The sequence below is a fragment of the Camponotus floridanus genome, unplaced genomic scaffold (genome assembly GCF_003227725.1).
Source record: "Camponotus floridanus strain SB8 unplaced genomic scaffold, Cflo_v7.5 scaffold99, whole genome shotgun sequence".
Lineage (NCBI taxonomy): Eukaryota > Metazoa > Arthropoda > Insecta > Hymenoptera > Formicidae > Camponotus > Camponotus floridanus.
The window spans coordinates 179528-203176 of record NW_020229870.1 but is presented as its reverse complement, the minus strand read 5'-3'; the positions used below and the strand labels follow the sequence as shown (position 1 = coordinate 203176).

The 23649-nt window shown below is 38.1% G+C and overlaps 1 protein-coding gene across 4 annotated transcripts in view; it reads left to right on the top strand.

Annotated features, from left to right (window-relative positions):
- Window positions 1-23649, top strand: part of LOC105252509 (hepatocyte nuclear factor 6) — a 69250-nt gene that overhangs the window by 43290 nt on the left and 2311 nt on the right. For 2 of the 4 annotated variants that reach the window (XM_025415165.1, XM_025415164.1), the window contains 3 exons: window positions 1777-1849; window positions 16013-16036; window positions 17129-17244. In XM_025415165.1, the coding sequence (XP_025270950.1) occupies window positions 1777-1849; window positions 16013-16036; window positions 17129-17243 (212 nt within the window). In that variant the 3' untranslated portion in view covers window position 17244. The remainder of the gene's footprint in view (window positions 1-1776; window positions 1850-16012; window positions 16037-17128; window positions 17245-23649) is intronic. The other 2 variants (XM_025415163.1, XM_020027925.2) reach the window with 1 other exon arrangement.

Here is a 23649-nt window from a genome sequence, read left to right as displayed (position 1 = left end):
GTCCGACGAAAAAAATTTCACTTCAACAATCATATCCGAGATAATAATTAAGTATTCGTTAATAATTGTGTAAAGTGCTCATTTGTAAAAGTTTCAAACTAGAAACCCCGTGGATCTTCGAAGACCGACCGGAAAAACGCGCTCGAGTCCCCGGATCCTCGAATCTCTCTCGTTTTTCGAGATTCTCGAGAATTCTCGGATTTTCAAGTATTCAAATTTTTTTTGTCAACTATCAAGTTCTTGGAATCTCAAATCCGCGGATCCTTCCTCGGGATCCTCGGATCGTCGGATACCAGGTTCTCGAGCCTCGGAACTCTTCTTAGACCGGCGCGGATCGTCGGATCCCGCTAGAGAGCCAAAAGGATGCGGCCATCAAGATCAAGAGCTTGACCGATCGAACCGAACAGATCAGATCAGATTAGAGAGGACTCTTGAATTCTCTCTGCTTTCGCGAATGGCGGCCGCTCGATTCGGCTCATTGATTTCGTTTCGAATTTAGAGTGGACTTCTACTGTAGTTTGGTACCTGAGGCAAGAGAGCGACGGGGGCCACTTGATTTTATGTTTCTCGCTCTCCGATCAACGCGACCTGTCCCTCTTTATCTCAATGGCGAGCAGATTTAACGCTCCCCTATCATCAATCCTTGTGATTTCTCTTTCGCCACCAGTTTCCTCGTTCCTTTGCTTTCCTCGCGGAGGAAAGAGAAACGGAAGAAGAAACAAATACGGAAAGCGACGTCGAGAAATACCGCGGTTTAAGGAGTTACAGCCGCGGTGTGGTCGGACGAAAAGAAAGGAGTTGCGGCCGCCTTATGGTCAGACGCGAAATCAGGAGTTACAGTCGTATTCGAGCAGACATAGGATCGCAAATATAATTATGAAATTTATTTGTAATTTAGACGAGTAAAATATCAATTTTCGTACATAGTCGTAATTTTTTCTAAATTGAATAACAAATTATTCGCTTTTTTTGTGAATTTGCATAATCGTTATCGATCACGATTCCGGTGTCTACCGTCGCTTTCCCTATCGAGTGGCGGAAGAGAACGCGAATGAAAAAAAAAAAAATGACGAGAGAAGGTGCGTGCGCGCCGTCTCGATCTAAGAGACAGAGATAAAATGAGAGATAGAGATGGAGCAAAATAGAAAGAGAGCGAAGGAGAGTGCAAAACAGAGAAGAGAAAGCGGCGACGGGAGAAATGACGACTAGAAAGAAAGAAAGGAGAGAAACAGAGAGAGAAAGAGAGTGCAAGTGAGAGAATCATCGTCGGACAATTAAGGGGATTCTACAAATCGATCCCGATGAAAGAATCTTACTCTGTGACTTTTTGACGATACAACTATAACGGATAATTAAATGAAATGTTTCTATCGTGCTATTTTTCGATTACTTTTTTTTTGTCAGTAAACATACTTATAAAAACATTTAATTTAACTATTAATTTTCAATTTAATGGCATCACAAAAGAAGGTTCTTTTGCTAAGGCGCGCCACTTAATTATCCGACAGTGCTTCTTCGTGAATCCGGTCGAATTAACTTTAACAAAGGCGACAAGAGAGAATGAGAGAGAGAGAGAGAGAGAGACAGAGAGAAAGAGAGAGAGAGAGAGAGATGGAACGAAATATCGCGGATTGAGAGAACGGAAGAGAGAGAGAGAGAGAGAGAAGGGAATGAAAGAGAGAAAAGAGAGAAAGAGAAAAGTCGTCCTTCCCGTTTCTCGTCATCTCGTCGAAGGCCGTCGTCCCTGACCCTACCAAAGTGTGTTTTGCATTGCAGACTACCAGATGCGCAATGTTAACGTGAGATCGGTCAACTCTAAACGAAGGAAAACACCCTCCTCTTCCTGCTTGTGAGTCTCTCAGTTTCGGTGTTTCGTAAAATAATTCCACCTATGATAACTACACATGTTTCTGAAACCAGATTATACTATAACATTGTTGTAATGGTTCGAGACATACATTGACCCCTCTCCCCTTATGATCTTTGTCTTTATCTATTACACATATTACACCCACACGTACACACGCGGGTGGAAACGCGCGTGAGTAGAAAAGAGTTTTCTTTCGAACCTTTTGATCCTCGAAATTCTCTCATTTTCGAATCTCGATATTCAATTTTTTTAATTATTCGTTATCTCTCTTGAAAAATCTTTCCTCTATCTAAACAATAGACGAAAATATAATATCTGAGAAGCAAAACTTTTTGTTTTATTGAGAGTCGATTCTGTCGCAACGCGATAGCGGTGTCGGGGGAAATAAAATTTGTTGACAAACGCGTTACATTTGCATTGCTTGGAACAAAGAAAATTGATTCTCGATAAAACACACAATTCCGTAGAATTGAATATTAAAGCTGTTTAAAAGCAAAGAAAGATCAATACCGTCTTTATTTTTTGAGAAATCTAAACTTTTCTCTATTCACGCTATGACACTTTGCCGATGACATTTAACACGACTTGCCTTTGCGTTTTTGGTTCAGTCAATTCGTTCCCCGTTGATTCGCCCTGCCCCCATCCTAAATATCACCCAGCTGAGCCCTTTCGTCAATTGCTTTCGATTGACTGACTTGGTGGATGAAACGATCGATCAACTTCATATGCATATGTACAGATATTAATTATTATATCTACATTTTATAGGCGCAGCTTCTTCTTCTTCTTCTTTCTACCCTTTCAATTTCTATTTATTTTCCCTTCTTTCTCTCGTATTTATGTTTGTCTTTGACTTTTATGCAGCCGCCGCTCGAGCGAGGCGAGAATTGGAGGGGCAAGACAATTAAAATTGGAAACGAATCAATATTTTCGAGGGAAGAAGCTTTGTCTTTTCGAAGAATTCTCGATTAAAAAGCCAGAGCGAGAAAAATGGCGCCATGTCGCGACGCCGACGCAGACGTACGCTGCGACGTTGTCGTCCACGCGATTTTTCCTCGCGTGCATGCGCGATCGATTATGCCATCGGAAGAATCGAAGAGTCGCTGGGAGAGTCGCGCTCGATGTCGGAAGTCGTGCCCGGAAGTCGACGGGTGTCCCGCGACCGCAGGCCTCGGTCGCGAGACATCTCCTTCGGCACGTCTTCTGCGACGCGAATTTCTCCCCGCGAATTTCGTCCCCCTTATCGTTTCTTTTCTCTCGCGAGAAGAAGCAACAATGACGTGGAAGAGCCTTTAACGTTCCAACTTTTCCATCTCGCGTTCCGAGCGTCTCCCTTTCGGGAGATCATTCCGGAAGCAGAGAAGGGAAAGGGGAGAAACGCCGGGAAAAATTACAAGGATATTCCACTATTTTTTCATTGTTGCGTTCACCAAATTATCGTTGCACGACATTTTCCTTTGTTCTAACTTTGTCAAAATTACTCGAATCGAGAATATCGAGAATGCATCGAAATAGACGGACAGATGCAAGGTGCAAGCTCGCGCGGGAGGATTAAAGATTAATAATAGAAATAACATGCGGCACAAACGGAACACGGAACGAACGAGCGAGCGATGGCGGGCTGCATTTATATATTATGACTGAGTTCTGTTTGTTGATTTAGCTGTGCGACCAGCATCGACAGCTCTCGAAAAGGCAAGCAAATCTCACAGAAGGGTGGGAGAGACATACATAAATACATACATACATACAAGTGAATAATATCCATGCACGCTCGCTGTACCTGTATGAACCGTAAATATATATATATATATATACATATGTATGCATATATATGTATATATATATGTGTGTATATATATATATATATATACATATATATACACGTAATATATTATGGCCTTTATACATCCATATATATTCGCCTACATATATTATATATATATATCGTATCTTGCTGCTGCTTCTTTAAACGTAAGCCTTAGATTAAAAGAAATACAGACATGTTGCATACAATTAACATGTACACCATCCTTACCACAACGACACAACAAACGATTCAGTCGTATATGTATATGTGACTGACTATTACAAAGAAATTCTAAATACAAGAAATACTAGACAAATGACACGTACGGAGGCATTTTATTGAGAAGCCGCTCGGGAAAAGTCGCTGTTGTTGGACTGATAGAAAAGGTCGAAAAAGAAAAGAAAACGGGGGAAAAGGGAAAGGCCGAGGAGTGAAAAAAAGAAGAGGGAGAATAACAGAAATCGTATTCTAAATTGAATCGACAAGGAGTTGTTAACTCCTCAACTGGTTTAAACATTTCTCGCAATTGTCAATTTGATATTTTCATCAATTAACGGAGTAATTGAAACAAAGCTACGATTAGAATAATCATGATAAAAAAAGCTGTAAGACGGATTATTCATTAATCTGGCTCACTTGCAGTTTTCTATTATGGAGAATAATAAATAAGGAATATTAAATGAATAACAAAATGAATAAAGAATATTAAAATTAATCGCGTTATTAAAGAGAAAGATCCAGTTGAGCGGTTAAATTTATGCCCACGAGACTCGGCGTTCGCGATTCTTGCGGGTAACCTCGTCACTACCAAGCAGCCACACTCTAAATTCGAAACTAAATATGCGAATCGGAAGAGAGATTACGAGAAAAAGTGTGAGAGAGAACGAGAGAAAGAATGAGAGAGAGCGCGAGAGAGAAAGGAGAGATTACACGCAGCAAATCACTCGACGATCGGATTGATCCGACTTTGACGTGGACACGATCGCTCGTGTCACAGGGGCGTGAAATGTCCACCTGTCATTGGCAGGGCTGTTTCTTGGTCACTTTGCGCGGCCGATCTTCGATTAATGTTTTTGCAGAGTTTTCCTCGACCGAAAATTAAGTTGGCTCTTCACGGAGCGAGCTTATCGAAATAATCCTGCAAATGACACCGGAAGTAGATGGTATTGACTATCGATGATGTCTCAATGAGATTAAATATGTATCATTCTTTTTCGGATAATCTATATTTGCTTCTCCGTCTGTGAGTTATTAATTATTACATTGCTTTACTATTGATATTCAAATTTGAAAAACAAACAGGTTTGCATATCGAAAACTTTGTCGCCCTGATTCGCACAAGCAGAATTATAATTTAGAAAATTTAAATCTCATTTTGGAATCGCATTATAAGTTGTAATAAATTATAATTATATTATTCTCAATTATTAATTTTTATAAATTATAAATACTCAAGTTTATAATTAAAAAATGTAAATTTTTATTTCTCTTTAAAAATTGCAAATAATGACTCGTCAGATGTTAATAATAATATACAAAAAAAAAAGAAAGATTAACGTAAAACCTAAATTAATTTTTGATCATTACACATACATTTATTTTCTGCTCAATTAAAATGAGAGCGAAACATGAGTTAGACAGACAATGCCACCTACGTGAAAACTTTATGCTAAAGTTTTCTTTTCGCAAAAGCAAATGCTCTTCCATTCTGCAAAGGGACGATTCATTTTCTTCCTTGGCGAACAATCCTCGCGAAAATTGCGCACATGTTTATCGGTAACGGCAAATAATTAAGTTAATGACGTGCCCGCTGAATGATGTAACGCGGCAAATGGTGTATTGAATAATTACTGTGACCTATGAGAAAACCGAATTGATCGTAACGCTCGCTGTTAATTGGTTTCCGCGCTCTATAAATTTTTAACGCCTCGTAACCATAATTGCTGTTTATCGAGTTTATCATTTCTGCATCGCGGAAATTCTGATGTGCATGAAACGCATCTCTACGCATATTATATCTATTCTAAAAAATTATAAAGAAATTAATATTTATAATATATCTATATCAATTTATATATTAATTTCTCTATTAATTTTTTTTTTAATTAAATTGCAGATATTAAAACAATGTTTTCTTTTCATATAAAATGGCAAAGAAAATGGGATATTCTCATTAACATGATGAAAAAATGTGAAACGCGCGCTCTTGTGATGACTTTTCTGGCGTATCTCGACGACTTTCCAAATGAATTTGTCTATAACGCGGAGCGATTGCATTGTGCTCTTTTTTTTTGCAGCATGGAAGACGCGTCAGTTCGCACGATAATGATGTACGATTGTCGATGTATTTCAAGCAACCGCTCGTGAGATTACAACAAAACGCGCGCGCAACATAAACAACAATCGTGTTGGTTTGCCGATAAGTAGCGCGCTGGTTTCCTGTTTCATTTACAATGAGTTTAATCGTATCCGTTTATTTCGGCCAGCGCTTTCTGACAACGGCCCGAATTAACAGACTGATGAAACGCGACTCTGTGACATAAACAACACGACACGATGACATAAAATGATTGTATCTCCTTTTTTTGTTCTTCATTTTGTCGCAATTTCAATATGCGCTGACAGGCGGGATTCGAGTTTCAAGGAAAAAAAGAAAAGCCACGATTCACGTAAAGTGAAAACTAACTCATTTATATCAATCACATAGTGTTTAAGAAGGGAAAATTGCCACCGAAAAACATCGTCAATGCACATATATTGTGAGTTTTATGTTTAAGATTCCATCACGCGATTATGATTTAGGTTTTTTTTTCTCTTATTTAATAAAATGAAAATTGACTTGTGTAGAATGAAATGCAGGATAATCTCTCCGTGATGAATGACGATGAATGAGATTTGCTATCACGATTCAGATGTGCACGAACTGACTTTTTTTTATCCCCAACAGTCACAATCATATTCTAGGAAGGTTACGATCGATCCCGTCATCCATATGTTCATTCGATCAGAAGTAAGCACGAAGCCACGCTGGGATATACACTTACACGTACACACACACACACACACACACACACACACACACACACACACACACACACACACACACACATATACATGATACATCAAAAGATAATACAAAATACAAAATTCTAGCTTTCGAAAAAAGATTTTATTAATATACTTGCCGCTATTTAAAACACAAAAGGCAATCGCGCGCGCAGCAAAAATTATTCAAGGTTGGAAAATTATTCGAAAAAATTTGGCTAAAATTAAAAAGGCAAGCTTTCTTCGATCTATAAACTGCGCGCGCGCGCGCACACACACACACACATGCACACATACACAGAAAAAGTATTCTATTTGTACAAAACACTTGTTCCGCAATTGAAATACATCGGCAAAGAGAGAATCCCCGAAACACCCCTAGGATCACCTTTTACGATTCGATAAAATTTATAAACGCGATCGCTTCAATTCTAGGACACCAAAGTGCATCGGTGTGTGTTTTAGGGTTCAAGTATTAAAAATATACATAATTTCCTTGCAGACTGGTTCTCTAATTTTTAACAATGATGCTATAATTACATACATCGTGTCATACTGATGTGTCAAAATACGACACGTGTTAAAAGTTGGAAAGAATCTGTCTCCTCAATAATGTCAGTAGCATTAAGCGAAAGCTGAGAGCAAGAATCGTGAAAGGTGTACGTTTTAGAATTTTATTTGTTTGAGGAAGAGAGAGGGAGAGTGCTTACGGAGTAAAGGAGGAATAAAGAGAGATTGAAAGCAAAAAGAGGGGGGACGAATACGGTCGGTCAGTCGGTCTTTCGGAGGAAAAGAGAGAGAGATGAGAATTTCTCAATAAAACGCCACCGGGCTATCAGTTATATATATATATCTCTATCTATATATCTATATTTATTTATATATGTATATATTATATATTAATAATATATATATATATGTATACTGCATGGCTGAATATACATATTATATTACGTAATTCACAGAATGACTCTAACAAAAGTTCTTCCCCTCCGTTCTGCGTCTTCGAGTCTATTTGCCGCGTCTCGATGCACCGAAAAAAATCCAAAACGCATCGCTTGGTTCATTCAAAAAAAAAAAAAAAAAAAAAAAAACATGAGCATAAATAAATTTTATAAAAAGCAGGGTTTTCTAGTCTCGGATAAATTCACAAAACACGGGAGGGGTCGCAGTGCTCGAGTCGCGCGCCACTAGGGTGTCCCTGAATAAAAATAACTCCATCACGAGAGCCGCTGTGACTCGGCAACACACACGAATGACCCGAGGTATCTGAGAGGCAATTTATTTAACGAGTCCGCGAGATATTATTCGAAACACGCACAACAATCCCGTGATATTTCCAACTGTCAATCCTGCTTTGTTTTTCTTTTAACGTATATTAATTCAATCACATAACGATATTAATTCGCAAAACTCAAATTTCAAGGATCTTTAAGTTTCTCGAGAAAGAAGAAAATTTAATCTTATTAATTCATATTAAATTGAGAAATTAATTCATATTAAATTGACAAATCGATTGATATTTATTCATATTAAATTGAGAAATTCTTTTCATTTTTATCGTAACACACCTCTTTTTTCACCTCAACAACGCACCCCATCGTTACAAGATTTTCGAAGGACACCTTCGTGGGCCGCCCGATTCCTCTCGTGCGAATCCGACGACGGCGGTTCGAAAGTTTGTTTGTTACGTGCAACGGCATGGAAACGAGGACGGGAAACGCGAGCGCGCAGTGACGACACGCTTTATACACGTGGAGAGCGCCGGCGCCCTCGTTTCCGGTGCCCTTCTCTGTCTCTCGCGTCTTTGTCCCTAGAAACACGACACGAAGACGTATACACGGGGAAAAGTGATCTTTAGACGAACTGCCGGCTACGCCAAACGTCGACGAGCTTCACCGTCTCGGCGGAGTGTCTGATGACCTTAATAGATTCTAGTCCTGGAAGACTATTTGCCGGAAATACGAATGTTTTATAGTATTAATTTGCACTCAAATATTTTCCAAAGCAATCGCGATAACAGAGTATTCGAGTACTTCTGCGATTCAATTTTTATATATTAATAACGATAAAAAGAGGAAACGGTTTCTGCTGAGAAATTTCTCGCCCTCGACATAAAGCCAGGATTAGAAAAGGGATCGACAGGCTAGCGAAGATTTGTCGGCGCGTGGTGTGAAAATGCGATGTCTCGATAGACGCGAGCATCTTGCTGCGTGCAGAACAACCCTCGCCCGATGATCCCCACGATTAGTAACTAGCTGTTACTAAGAGTTACTAACCCTACTTAGCTGTTAAATGGATTGACAAATAGCCTACCCGCCAGGTAGTACCTGCTCGCCCCAGTCCCCCTTTTGCTCAACCCTGAGAACTAGCCCCCCTCCCCCCCCCCTCAGTAATATATAGTCGAAACCTTTCAACAAGACAGAGCATGGATGTCGAAATGAAGCTAGACACTAAACAATTCGCTCAACAAACTCGGCGCGTATATCATACAGCAATATCTAAAACAGAAAAATATATAGAAATATGTATTTTCAAATACTTTTCAATCTATACATGTGTGTCTTCTTTTTTCAAACCGCCTTAAATCTATATACGTGTTTTTTCAAAGATAACGGTAGAAATTGTTTACGAGAACAATTTCTATTCTTTTAATATGAATTTAAGACGGTTGAAAGTAGCTTTTAAGGTCAACCGAAAATATCCATAATGCTTAATTATATTTAGGTGCAATGACGGTACTGTTACATGCAAACGCACGTAAGTATTAACAACGCAATTACGTATTCTCATCGTTTCGCGAAATATATATATATATATATATATATATATATATATATGTGCGGGTCACGTTTGAGCAAGTTGTGATATTTGGCATTTGAATTAGCGATTAGACTTACGCGTTAATCCGTAATCGGTATGATTGTAAATACATTCGACAGAATTAATCGCTCGATGCGAATGAACGTCCGATATATGATGGGATGATTCGATGGAATAATTTAATTTTAATCTTTTACGATATAATCTTGAATGCTGTATCATATACGCGTCAAGTCTCTCACAAACTACATATACCGAGTGAACTACAACAGTAAACACAAAACATGTGCAAAATTCATCATCATGTCGCGAAATTGATCGGTTTCGATATTATAAAGAATTAAGAACCTAGTCCAAATCAGTCGCCGAATCGCTCGTCTCTTAATTTATCGCGATTTCTCTTAGACGGTGTATTTGTGTGTATGTATGTGTGTACGTGGCTATTTATTTTCAGACCTGTGTAATAATCGTAAAACTGTCCGTTCCATTCTTTCAATGAAATAGCTATATCGAATGAAAAATTATCAAAAATTGCATACAGAAAATTATCGTTATCGCGAATTCCAATAGTATATCAATTTTGCGATAATTGCCAGAAATGAAGCGTCTTTTCTAAAATTGTCAATTCCATTCCTTCGAGAAACAACAGAGAGAAATTGCAAAAAAAGATACGAGGGAGAGGAAGAGGGAGAAATTGGAGAGAGATACGACGAGGATGGAAGAGAGAGGGGAGAAGAAGGATAAGGACATGAAACGGAACACTAGGAATATCGGCGGTGGGCGCGCGGGGCAATAAGCAATAAAATCGAATCGCCGCCATAAATCTCGACGAAGCGAGAAAATCCGAAAGAAGTCGGCTTCACCGAACTTTGCGTAAAACGCGAGCCTATCCACCCAAAACGACGAGACGTTACGTGGACTCTTATCTCTGCGCGAGGAGGTAAAGAAAATTTTTATTTAAAAAAGAAATTAAATAATGTCACTTTGAAATTATTAACGAAAAATTCGAGATCAATTATAAATTTTCAAATAAGATGCGTCAATCAGACGCACGTAAAAGTGCCTTTTCATTATCATTGAAAAATAAAAAATGGAAAGTAGAGACTGTTGAAAAATCCTAAAATTGTAACAGTTTTTACAAAATTTCGATACTTTTTGTAATATCTAAAAGATATTCCTTCACAAATTATTAAAGCTTTAATTGCTTGATTTATCTTGATATTAAACTACTATTTTTTTTTTTATATTTAATGTCTCTTCTCTAAACGTATATAATCGAGGAACGGCCAGCAACAAAAGGGGAGGGTGCGCGTGCGTGTATATCGCTTTATTATATATATCAAGGGCTATTGGGGCCACGTGACGCCAGCAGACGGGGTACCTCGCTCGGGAACGGGATCGCAATCATTCTTGAGTTATTCCAAACAGCAACTCGAGTTCTCCGCTCTCGAGTATGTGGGTGAACGTGTCCACCCGACTTCGAGTGACAAACTCGATTTTGATTGGTGAACGAAGCAATCCGCGGGAGGGAGAGAGAGGAGATGGTTGGCATGACTACATTATCCCTTAGTATATTAGCCTCTAAGAACTGACGTTTTTCTCCTTGAATCGAGTGATCTTTGAAAATTTGCCAGCAAACTTTAGTAGTCATCTTAATAATTAAAAGTAATAACACTAATATTATATAAAATAAGAATAATAATTTAATAATAATTTAAAATAGCATTTTTGATAATCTTGTTGGTTTCTGTTTACGCGAAAAATTTACAAAATTTACGTAAAAGAAAAATACAAGTGTATGAGAAAAAAATCTTTTTTCCCGCTGCAGAAAAACAGGGACGCTTGCAGTATGTTTTCTCGGTTGACCTAAATCCGCGATTGGCGTTGCATTCAAAATTATCGAATGCACCAAGAGAGAGAGAGAGTTTCTTGAGGATGCATTTTCTAGCGAGGTGCATTTTGTAACCTTTTGACCCACGTGGAGCTCGCTTGTCGTGGCGTTCTGTTCGAGCGAGCACTGTCTCTCTCTCCAGCGCAGGCACAAAGCATCGGGAGCATCCCCGCCGCCACTTCCGCTTTTGTTACGTCCGTATGTAACGCACACACGCGAGGGCGCGATGCACACAGACGGGTGCATCGTCGCCGACTTTGAACCACGTTCGATTAAGCCACATCGGCGCGCGCGCGCGTGCTCCATCAGATTTTTCACGCGGTCTGATTGGCTGCTGTTGCACGGGGCCGTTCGTCAAAGCGACCGCGTCGTTGACAAACTCACCCGATATATGTCGACCGTCCCCGATCGTGGTACACCCTCGCTTTTATATTGTTTCCTTAATTCCCTAGCTCGCGGCTATTTTTTAATCTCTTACCAAACGATGATTTTAATTAAATTTACGCTCAAATCTAACGCTCTAATTTAATTTGATGTGTAGTTCTGTGATACATTTTTCAGATTCAATGTCGAATAAATTCCAAGAAAGAATGCATTATTAAATATCTCGGTAATAATGAGAAGCTTTGCAATAAGAAAAGAGATAAAAAATTTAAGTCGATTTAAATATTCGCCGCGTAGGTGTTTTTCTTCTGAATAAATTTTTTTATATTATTCTCTGATAATATTAAAAATCAATATATATATATATATATATATATATATATATTAATTATAAAATTTTTACATGGAAAATACAACTGTTTCATTAAATTTTTAATACCTCGAAGTATATCTAATACATACATAACGAGAAAAATATTTTATATCGCTACAACTGCAAAATATAAATAATAATAAATCCAAAAAAGAAGATTATGATACAAATAACATATACATATATATATGTATAATATATTGTAGCAATTTTTCAATATAAATATAAAAATATTTTGCACGTCATCTGGTGCATTTTCCAAGCGTGTCAAAGTGTTTCTTTTACTGACGTTTTCTCGAAATGCAAAGTGCAAAAGTAGTCGCTTGAATTATTTTCCGAAAAGTTCGTGTCGCGGCGAACGACGCGTTTAATGCTTTATCATGCGACAATGTAAATCAGGATGGTTTGACATAGGAATTGTTTGACGCAATCCAAATTTTCACGATACATCGGGAAATCATCGTGTCAGAGTTTCTCGACTATTAAACTTTTCATAAACGGCGAGATGTGTACGCGAACGTCAAACGAGGATCATGCGAGATGACGTTACAAGAAGTGCTAAAAGCGGAAATATTTCAAACTCTTAAATGAGGCTAACGAATATGGATCGCATCTCAAAAATTTCATATCTCGATCGATTAGATGATGCATATTAAAACGTTATGGAATTATCGGTTAAACTATACTTGCTAATAAGGCCAGAAATTGAATCAATCGAAATTATGTAAATCTTCGATTAATTATTACACTACTTAAACGCTAATTTAAAATATCGTTGGCACGTCTTTCGTCTAATTTTCTATCGATTTAAGAATAGCATAGTCGCGATGGAGGCTAATTTATGTTTTCGTATCGCATCTCTCTTGTAAACGATTCTCAATAATATTCAATAATTTGATGGAATCGAGAGCAATAGTTTCCTTTCTCTTTCTAATTCCTTTCGATTCTAATTTCTTGCCAATTTTCAATCTCAATTTTACTCGCAACTTATACCTATTGTTCACCAAATATGTAATCTTTGATTAAAATACTAATATTAAAATTACGTGCAATACAATAACTCAATCAAGTCAAATAATTCGATCGCATTACTTGGATATATATTTCGTAAATATCTCGCTAGTTTGCTGACAAATTAACTGTTTTAATGTTAGGTATAAATTTTTGTATTATAAAAATATCATTAAAAATATATAAAAGAATTATATAAAAATAATTAATTCATCATTAATTATTGAATATAAATAAAAATGTATAAAAATCTAAGAAATATTTCGAACGAACATTGAAACAACAATTTTTCATAAGTAAGGATGAAAGATTTTTATTACGTACTTGTTTATAAATTTGAAATTTAAGTCCAACGCAATAATTAATCTCGATACTTTGAAATGTCTCCACACCCACTCGATAGGTAAAATTATCATTTCAACGTAATAATCGGATAAATAAATCGTCTCGATTACCGGAAAAGGTGCACAAAGTGCCTCATGGCTCCTACAAGTCGATCACCGATGACTCGCGACCTTTTCTTTTTCTTTCTCTCTTTCTCTCTCTTTGTTTTCCGCTCCCAAAGCTCCAAGCAATAATGAACGCGTCAATTTTCCATCTCGTCCCATCCGCTCGCTCTTACCGCTCTTTCCTGCCCCCCTTTTCTTTTTTTTACCGAAGCTGTCCCTATTTTTTCGTGCCATTTTTATTTCCAGCCTCGCTCCTTTCACTCGTTATCGGCCCCGCTCGCTAATGGCACACGATTGCCTTTCGCGTTTATCCAGCGTTTCCGTCGCGTCCAGCGGTCTGTGGACCAGCCGCGACCTTTGCCCTCAGCGATCGTGTATGTCGGCGACACGCGCGAGCCCATCCTGACGTTTCATTTCTCGCGACGCGGATCGACATTCGCCCTCTCCGCCCACCCTCTTCCCCGCTCTCCGGTACGCCACGTTGCAAAATTAACCCTTCACCAACGATCAGTAAAGGAAGGAAATTTCGCGTTTCTCTTATTTTCTCTACGACGTTTGTTCCCTATCCGTTTTGCCGGATCGCGTTCGAGGGTCCTCGACTACTATTACTACTCTCCCTTTCCACCGGCGAGGTTTCGTTCTTTGTGAAATACTAATGGAAATAATTTACTTATTTAAATGGAAGGAGGAGACACACGCGTGCGGGAAAGTTGCGAAAGAGTTAAATCCTTGAATCAACTCGAGGGCTTTTAAAGATTCGATAAAAGGCTCGGGCGCGAGCAAATGTATCTTAAATATATTACATTTCTCTAGCTCGATATTCCATCGGCATCGAAAAATGGACGCGAGATAGCGAGCGGGACCGTCAATCTCCCTTTTTTTTTTTAAATTTACATAATTGAAGAGAGAAGGAGGAGGAGGAGGAGGAGGAGGAGGAGGAGGAGGAGAGAGCGACGCGAAAAGTCGCGATTCATTTTCAATTTCGAACTAATTTTACGGTCAAATTGAAAACGACGCAGTGTCGTTATTATTATAACCGAAAGAGCGCCCCGCTTATCGATCGGCAAGGGCCATTAAACTCGAAACGACAAAATATAGTTATTTCATAGATGAATGGAGGGCTATTGCGTTCGAATAGCTATTAACAATTTGGTGCGGCCTGGTGATCAATTATTATAGTATTCATTTCTGCATATGTATGTGTGTGCGTGTGTGTGTATGCGAGCGCGTATGTGTGCGTGGCAGCGATGTAGGTCCGCGAGCGCTTTTTCCAACGTCCGCGCTTAATGACAAGTCAACGATTCTCTTCGTATCGGTTACTTGCAAATTAATAGAAAAGCCGTCAACTTCCTTAATTTGATTATAACATACGCCGCGCTCGAGCGGCGAAAAGCATGAATAAAATTGGTCATCGCCGACGCCGGGAACTATATTTGCGCGCGTCGTTGAGGATCGCGATCGCGCGGTTGAATAACCCAGATCTACCTTAATTTCGCCAGCTATGTAATAATAATGAACCGCGCGACGGATGAGAGGAGACGCGAGAGCGGATCGTCGACATTTTTCTCTCGCGCGCACGATTAGCGATGAAATATATCCCTCTCTTTTTCGCTCGCCATCGACCATCGAGGGATGAAAATTTGATTCGCGACCGACTAATCAAGTCGCTCACACACCGCCACACACCGATACATCTCATTTCAGATCACAAATAAAACGTCATCGAGAAGAAAAAAAAAATATATATATATATACGGTAAACAGTGAAACAACATTATTATTCTATTCCCATGCAGAAAGACAAACACAAGAAATGTACTCACGACCTCGAAGGGACCCTCGCCTCCCGGAATTTTCACGAATTCCGGAAGGCGCGGATCCTTAAGGATCCACGGATCCTCGTATCCGAGACTCGAAGGCTCGCCAGCCTCCGAGTCCCAGATGAACGAGATCCATCGCATCCCCCCCTCTCGCCCCATGCGAAAGAGAGAATGCGCATATGTGACACTTGCATCCGACCCCTTGCCCTTTTCGTAAACCCCTTAGTGATATGTATGATTTTTACCAAGCCAGCCAGTAGCTAAGAATTTAAGTTTGGGATTCGTGTAATGCTACTCAGTTCCTTTCTATCTTAATGACTTGTGTACATGCTACATTACGTAAACCTATATATTCCTTTAATGTGTATCTGTTTTGAACGCGGAAACGAAGTGAGAGAAGAAACGGCAACGACCTATCAAAAAAAAAAAAAAGAAAAGAAAAAAAAACAGAGAGAAAAAAATAAAAAGAAAGAGGTCGTGCGACAATCTAGCCATGTTCCTACTGACTAACATCGGTCTTTTTTTTCTGCTTTCAGCTGCACAGATTCCACAACGCGGAAGTAAGTACGATTAAATTACGTTTGAAAAAACAAAAAAAAAAAAAGAAAAAATCGCAACACTGCTTCTCATCCACACCTCGCATCTCCTTTCACCCATCTTTCTCACCCCTTCTGCAGTTACTTTGCACCATTTTCGCTCTGTAATCGCGATTATCGTCGATCGGACCGTTTTAGGGGCGTAGAAGCGAGGATGCAAAAAAAAAAAAACATTGAGACTGTCAATACGGCATGCCTTTCTGTCTTGCGAATGGATGAAAAAGCGCGGATTTAAAGACTTGATTAAGAGGTCGGCGTAACGCGATTTCGATAATAGCGCGCGCTTCGGTTTCTATAATTAATCATAATTGTTTCCTTAAATTTTGAGGAATAAAAGAATGGAAAAAGTAATTAACCATCTCTTACATCTAATTAAATATTACTTTTTTCAAAACTTTTTATTTCTCAAATCCTAGGATTATAGCTCAAAATTTTTAACGACTTTGAATATTTAATGCTGGATTTTCTTAATATTCATCTTTGAATTTTTAGACTCGAGTATTCTTAATTTTCAAAATTTAGATTTTTCTACAGTATCAGTTACTTTGATCTTTAAATTTCTTGAATTAAAAAATTGTCAACTTTCACATGATAAAAATATTCTCTCACTTTCACATGATAAAAAAATCTATATTTAATAGATGAAAACTACTTTGTTTCTTTAGAGAAATATCTAAATTTAAATTTTGAATTTTTTTACGAAATTTAATTTCTAGACTGTCGGATACTTTGATTTTAAAACTTACGAATCTAGAAACCATCAATTCTCATCTAATCGCGAATAATCTGCATTTAATTGGAAAGACTACTTTGCCATGTGGAAATATCATTAGGAGGCGACCGAAGCTAGACGCTATTATCAATTTCAGCGCATAATTATCTCTCATCTTCCTTGCTAGAGACTTGAAAACTTTTAATGCGGTCGATTCTAAATATCAGCATGCAGTAATAAATGAGAATGCGCGCGTTTCTCGTATTCACACGGTTCTTGGCACGCGCGTGAAATCGGACGTACACGTATCATTCGCGGATCCTCACATATTGCTCTAATTTCAGCATGCAAGAGGAAAGACGAGATGGCGAACCAGGCAGAACACCAACAGCCCGCCCCCAAGAAACCGCGGCTGGTTTTCACAGACCTTCAGCGCCGTACTCTACAGGCTATTTTTAAAGTGAGTACCTACACAAACGCACACAATACGTAACTTCTTACCCTCTTGTGATCGATAGTAATTGCCCTCTTTCCCTCTCGATGTGCACAGGCAAATGAATATTGAGAGAACCGCTACTGCTGCTTGTTAGCAGTGGCTAACTTTCGCGGTCGAAAGTGCATATTGCACACACACACACACACACACACACACACACACACGACTTTAAACTTGCACTCATCGCATTCGAATCGCGAGGAGACACCTGTCCAATCGAGAACATTTTCTTAAAAGATAGATTCTAATATAGTGTTCTGAGTGAATTTTACACGAAATGTATATAATTATACATTTATATATCTTATTCGAAAAAATAACATATGGATAAATTTAATGCAATATGCCGTTTGAATTTTCTAATATTAAATTTTAAAATTTGCGGGAATAATAAAGCGGTACTTTAAGCGAAATGACAAATCGAAATGCATGGCTACAAAATCCATTAAAAGATCTAAAATTTTTAACTAAATCATTTTTGGCATTTATTGAAGAAAAAAACAATTTTAAATATATTAAATATATTAAATTTAAATTAAGATTGAGCATATTTAAAAAATATACATATATTTCTTGGGAAACAATATATAATTCAAGGACAAACAAAACGACGTAGCACGCTCAAAGCTACAATATCCCTTATCAGATCTGCAAAGAAAATTGACAAACAATTTTTAGATGACATAAGATTTATAAAAAAAATAACTGTTTGTATATTTCTAGCCGTTTACGCTATCTGTTTTATCATCTTTGAAGATTAGTAGACAAATAAATTACCGGAATAATGATTGCATGCGTGTATTAATAAGTCTATTAATTTTTTCTTTCTTTAAAGAGGTCGGGGAGACACTTTCGAGGAATGTCTCTCGCGAGAGGTCGTGTTTTCACGTGGAGAAAAACACGTTCCCTCCGTGTGCCCTATAGATACCTAAAATTCAGTTGCGCGCGTCAACCGACAGCGCGCACTCCGCGCGACTATCGATCGGTCTTGAATAATTTCGCGGCCGGTTCTTTACTTATGCGCTTCGTATTCCAGCCCGCTGATTGTAACGCCGTTGCCGTCGCCGCATTTCAAGAATGGCCATTGATATTATCCGTTTCCTCATTAACGTCCGTACAAAAATTAGCACTGCCGAGAAGCACTGCTGTGTTTTCACTGTTTTCTGGGTTTTGTTTTTATTTTCCGAACATCGTAATTATATTACTCAATAACGACATTAGCATGAATAAAATAATATACGAGCATACGAGAAACCTGGATATTTTTATAGTGCGAAGAAAGAGAACTGGAATATCAAAAAAATGGAATAGAATTCAATAGAATCAAGTATAATTAATGTCGCGAAGAAAGTCGAAAGGATTTCAGGATGTGTAAGATGTAAGAAAAACTGGATTTTTCTTCTCTTTCTTGCTTTATATATTTATTCATACTAAAATATTGTCATTTCTATTTGAAAATTATATTTAAAAAATAATATTATACGTATTATTTCAGCCTAATGGGTCGAATTTTTCCCACGAGGGTTCAGAAGGGATAGTTTGCTTATTATTATTTTTTTACACGTGTGCGTCAATATATCGAAATGTCCTTAAATTACCTTACTTAGCGCTCATTGTGCTTTAATAAATGCATCGTTTGGCTACATCGATATCGAAGAATTGAAAGATAACGCGATATTTTCAATCCGCCAAATGCGAGATCGATCGAATCCGATATGTAATCGGCTACATCGGTTACGTTCGCGGCTATTACAACTATGATTACAATCAGCGCGGACGCATCGCGAAACAATGAAATGTGATAACTCGTTTCCGATGACGATAAATTATCGTATAAATAGCGCGGCACGCGCGCGCTTTTGCGAAATTGCCTTTTCTGCGAAATCAACTTTTCTGCTTTGTCGCAAAACCGATTGCCTTTAGATCGAATAGAGTTTTTTTCGCGATTGGCGGGGGAGGGAGAAGCGGGGGAGAGAGATGCACGGAGTATTACACTTAATGATCAATTTTTTCGGCACGCGCGTGCGTTTGTCGTTCATATCAAATGTGATAAATCACGACGAAATCGTTCGGATTGGTTGGATTATTGACGCGATATTTCATCGGACAGTAATTCAGAATACGATTTGCAAAATCTATCCCTCTCTGTCTGCTGTCTTTCTTTCTCTCTCTCTCTTTCGCGTTGCCCATATTTAGTCCGACGTTCTATTTCGTGAACATTTCGGTTAAAGTCAATTAGCGCGAGAGCGAAAGAATGGCTTGATGAGATTAATTCAATCAGAAGCAGCGATACTCCGATCGATCTCATTAAGAAGCCACCGATAAATGGCACACTAAAACTTGCCATTAAATGCGCTCGATTGAAATAAGCGAGTATAAATTCACTAAATCAAATATACGATAATTTGTAAATCAAGTTTAACTCTAAAAATCAGCTAACCGTGTCGTGTGATTCACAAATCTAGAAATATAAACCTTTTAAGTAAAAATCCGGAGTTTAAGAATTTCAAAATGTATTCTGAATAAATCGACGAAATAAGTGCATAACTCTTGACATAATTTGACGATAATGGCGTCAAATGCGAATCTCGAATGGCTGCAAACTATGCGAAGCAGCTGAGGAACCACGCGGGGCGCGACAATCTCGAGCCGATGACGAGAGAGCATCTTCGCAGGAGCTCCCAAGAGCGATGAGCGACGATTAGTTGTAGCCGCGATCGAAATTTCGAGTTTAGAATAGGGAGGCGAATAGTCGGTGTATTTTTAATCCCCGCAATCGGGCCCGCTTTAACGAGATTCAACGTTTTACTCGCGTTTTATTGCGATCGTGCTTCGCGTGTGATCGCGAGGAGAAATAAAAACAAAATCTCTCTCTCTCTTCGAGCTCCTGGACGGACGCCAAATAGTTTGCGAATTGACCTTAGCCCACTTTGCTCGTACGTCCCGAATCGCCCGCAATCTTTCCCGCGCGATTATCGAATCATTCCTCGATTGCACGCTTCCCGGAAAATTAATCCTCGCGAAAGAGATAGAGGAGGGTGCCTTTGGCTTAAAGAATTCAAAGGAGAGAGGTTTGAAAAAAACAATACTACTAGGTAAGGTGATTTAAAGATACATAAATCAAACATTTAAAATCGCATAAGACTCGTGCAAGTAAACTGCTCTTCTCTTATTACATTTAAGGTCTGGATATATTCGTAAAGAAAATTTGAATCTTTTATGTTTAATGCAGAAATAATACGATGTTCTTTTGAAGATTTCTTAAAACGAAATAAAAATATCATCGTACAAATAAATTATTCGAATGAAATTTTCGTAAATAAAGTTCAGTTTTCCGCAAACTCGCATAATTTTTTTAAAATCACATTTAACATTCTCCATTATATTAAATCAAATTTTTTTAATTATCATCAGAATAGAAACGCGATAGTTATCACTTTAAAAATTCCAGTTTTCATAATGTTGCTAAAGCAATAAAAATATCGCGACCTTTTACCCGTGTTGAAATTTCCCTAAACTTTATCGATTAGATTATATATAAAAATTTATATAAAAATATATTCTAATAATAATAGTAAGTTATAGAGAATATTCTCTATATATTAAAATAATATTAATTTTCAAAGATACCGAGAGTAATTACAAATTGCGTGAATAAAGAAGAATGAAAAAAGAATTTCTCCATTAAATAAATTGTATCTCGAAATGGCACGAACTGTGCTCACGAGGGCAATATCCTTTAATAGGTAAAGAAGGCGCATTTCAAGCACACATATCCGGAGAATAAAATTTCTCCCCTCGAAAAGAGGGAAATGTCCCTTTTTACGCACGCCCCTCTTTACGCAACGCGTAAGCGTTTCTCCTGCGAGCGATTGCTATTAATTGCTTTAATTGTAGAGATAATTAATACGCGCGCTTTATAATAAAAACACTCGAAGGGGGCGATTTGAGTATAATGGGCTGCGCAGATTCTGGAGAGATGAGACTTTTATTTGCGTCCCCGGACGCAATAATATAAAGCTCGCAACCTCGATTATTCTCAAAGCGACCATCGCGCCGCCTTTACGGCGGACGGTTCGGCCTCCATCGGAATGAGTATTAATTGCTGTAATTGCAAAGATATAATTGATATTCTGTTTCATTGGAAACGGCACTCTAGAGGAGTGCGCCCCGGAACGAGGCGCGCGGTCTTTCGCATTGAAATTTTAACCCGATTTAAAAAAAAAGACTCGGAAGCTCTTTCTAGCACTCTCTCTAAGACAATGAGGCTTACGAGACACTACGGAGAATTCCAGATAAATTTTTCATGCACTTAGTTAAACAGCAAGATATTGAGCTAAAGAAAATTATCCGGAATCGTCCGTAATACAAATTTACCTTGTATAACAACGGATAAAAATTGCAAAATTGAACGGCAAAAAATTATTATACGACTAATAAGAAGGAGGAAATTTATAATCTCAAACGAGGAAATCAAAATTGATTTAATCCCGTTTTAAATGACGAGAAATCAAATAGGTTTTGTTACATTTTTTTATAGACGATACACTTGGCGATGGAAAAAGCAGTTTTATCGAAATTTAATAATAAAATTTCCAGCAGTGTGTATCAGCTACCCGGCACGAATTCCGGTTAGATAGCCGCGGGAGAATGAAATATAGAATAATTCCAAATTCAAGGACCGCGCGCTCGCTCGAGCCGTTAAATATCCCCGAAATTAATTAATAATTTAATTCGCGGTGACGCATGGAATCGACGGGGTTTCGATTTTCAGAGGAAAAGGCAACGGCGGTGGCGGCGGCGGCGGCGGCGGTCGAGAGAGGCGTACTTTAATTAACTCGTGGACGTTAATTTCGCTTAACTTGCGCCGGACACGCGCCGGGGAGTCCGTTTAAGGCACATAGAGAGCCGCGTGTTGTCGCCGCTGGCTATTGATACGCGCGTATCCGCGCGGACTTCGCTGCAGCTGCAGTTGCAAAACACGAAGGCGGTGCCCGCTCCGTATAGAACGGCGCATCAATTGTTGGAAATGCGGGACACTATCGCGACGAGGCATCGTGATTATTCCTTGACAGCCACTGTGTGCGCTGGCGCTATGCACGAGCGATGTGTGTTTCAGCTTCGCGCGCGAACGTACGCGTGTACACACGTCACACGTCATACATCGCGCCTAACTGCCTGCCAAAGAAAGAGAGAGAGAGAGAGAGAGAGAGAGAGAAAGCCCTTCGTGAAAGTGACGGCAAGAAAATCGCGTCTCTCATCAGCGCTGTGCAATTTTGCAGGCCGCGTCGAGTTCCCTTCTTTCCAAACGTAATTCAAAAATTTCCTCAAATTATAACACGCACGATTTTATTTCATTTAACTCGTATTTCGCCCAGATTTGTTTACTTGCTGTTTTTCCCCTGAAAAATGCAAATATTTGATGCTCGAATTGTAAAAATTTCAAGAGGAGGACAAATGATTTTTTAATGATTTGTTTTGAAATATTTGTAACTTGCACTTTGAACGATGATCCGTCGTTCGTTCGATATTAGTGGACGATAAACATTTCTTTACATGTGGTAAATGGACTAGTACGCTTTCTTCCCACGCGACGTTTCTTACCCAACGTAGCCCGATCAATAACGCGACTCGAGGTAGAGTATATCGATTGCCGGAGTAACAATTATTACTAACCAATACTTTCACGTGGCACAGTCGAAATTAGCACACGGGTTTTTGCAAGTACATTGTACTTTGAATCTACATCTGAATGTGCGTTTAAATCTTTCTCGATAGAACCAAAATAAATAATTAATTAATTAATTCAATAATAATGGAATATTTTATTATCCATTAGATATAAAGACGTTCTACGACAACTTAAAGAAAATATTAAGCATTGATACCATTCTTTCGTTATATTTGTTTTGTAGATAATGTATTCTCTTACCAATAACTGTTGAAATGTTCAAATTAAAATTCAATATATATATATATATATATATATATATATATATATATATATACATATTGAATTTTAATTTGAACTAAATATATATATATATATATATATATATATATATACAATATTAATTAAATAAAATAATAATAGAAAATACGGAATATAAAGCTAAAATATACTATGTACTACCGACAAAAACAAGATTCAATCAACTCGATATACATATACTATATATATATTCCTCGACACAAAAAATATGAAACTGCAAAAATTAATTGCCATCGACACTAATCAACACAACTCAATAATTAAAATGCAAAATATGCGCAATTGAAGTGACATTTATAAATAAACTAAATTAAAGAAAAAAACTTCATAATGAAATTGATTATACACATATATATATATATATATATGTATATATA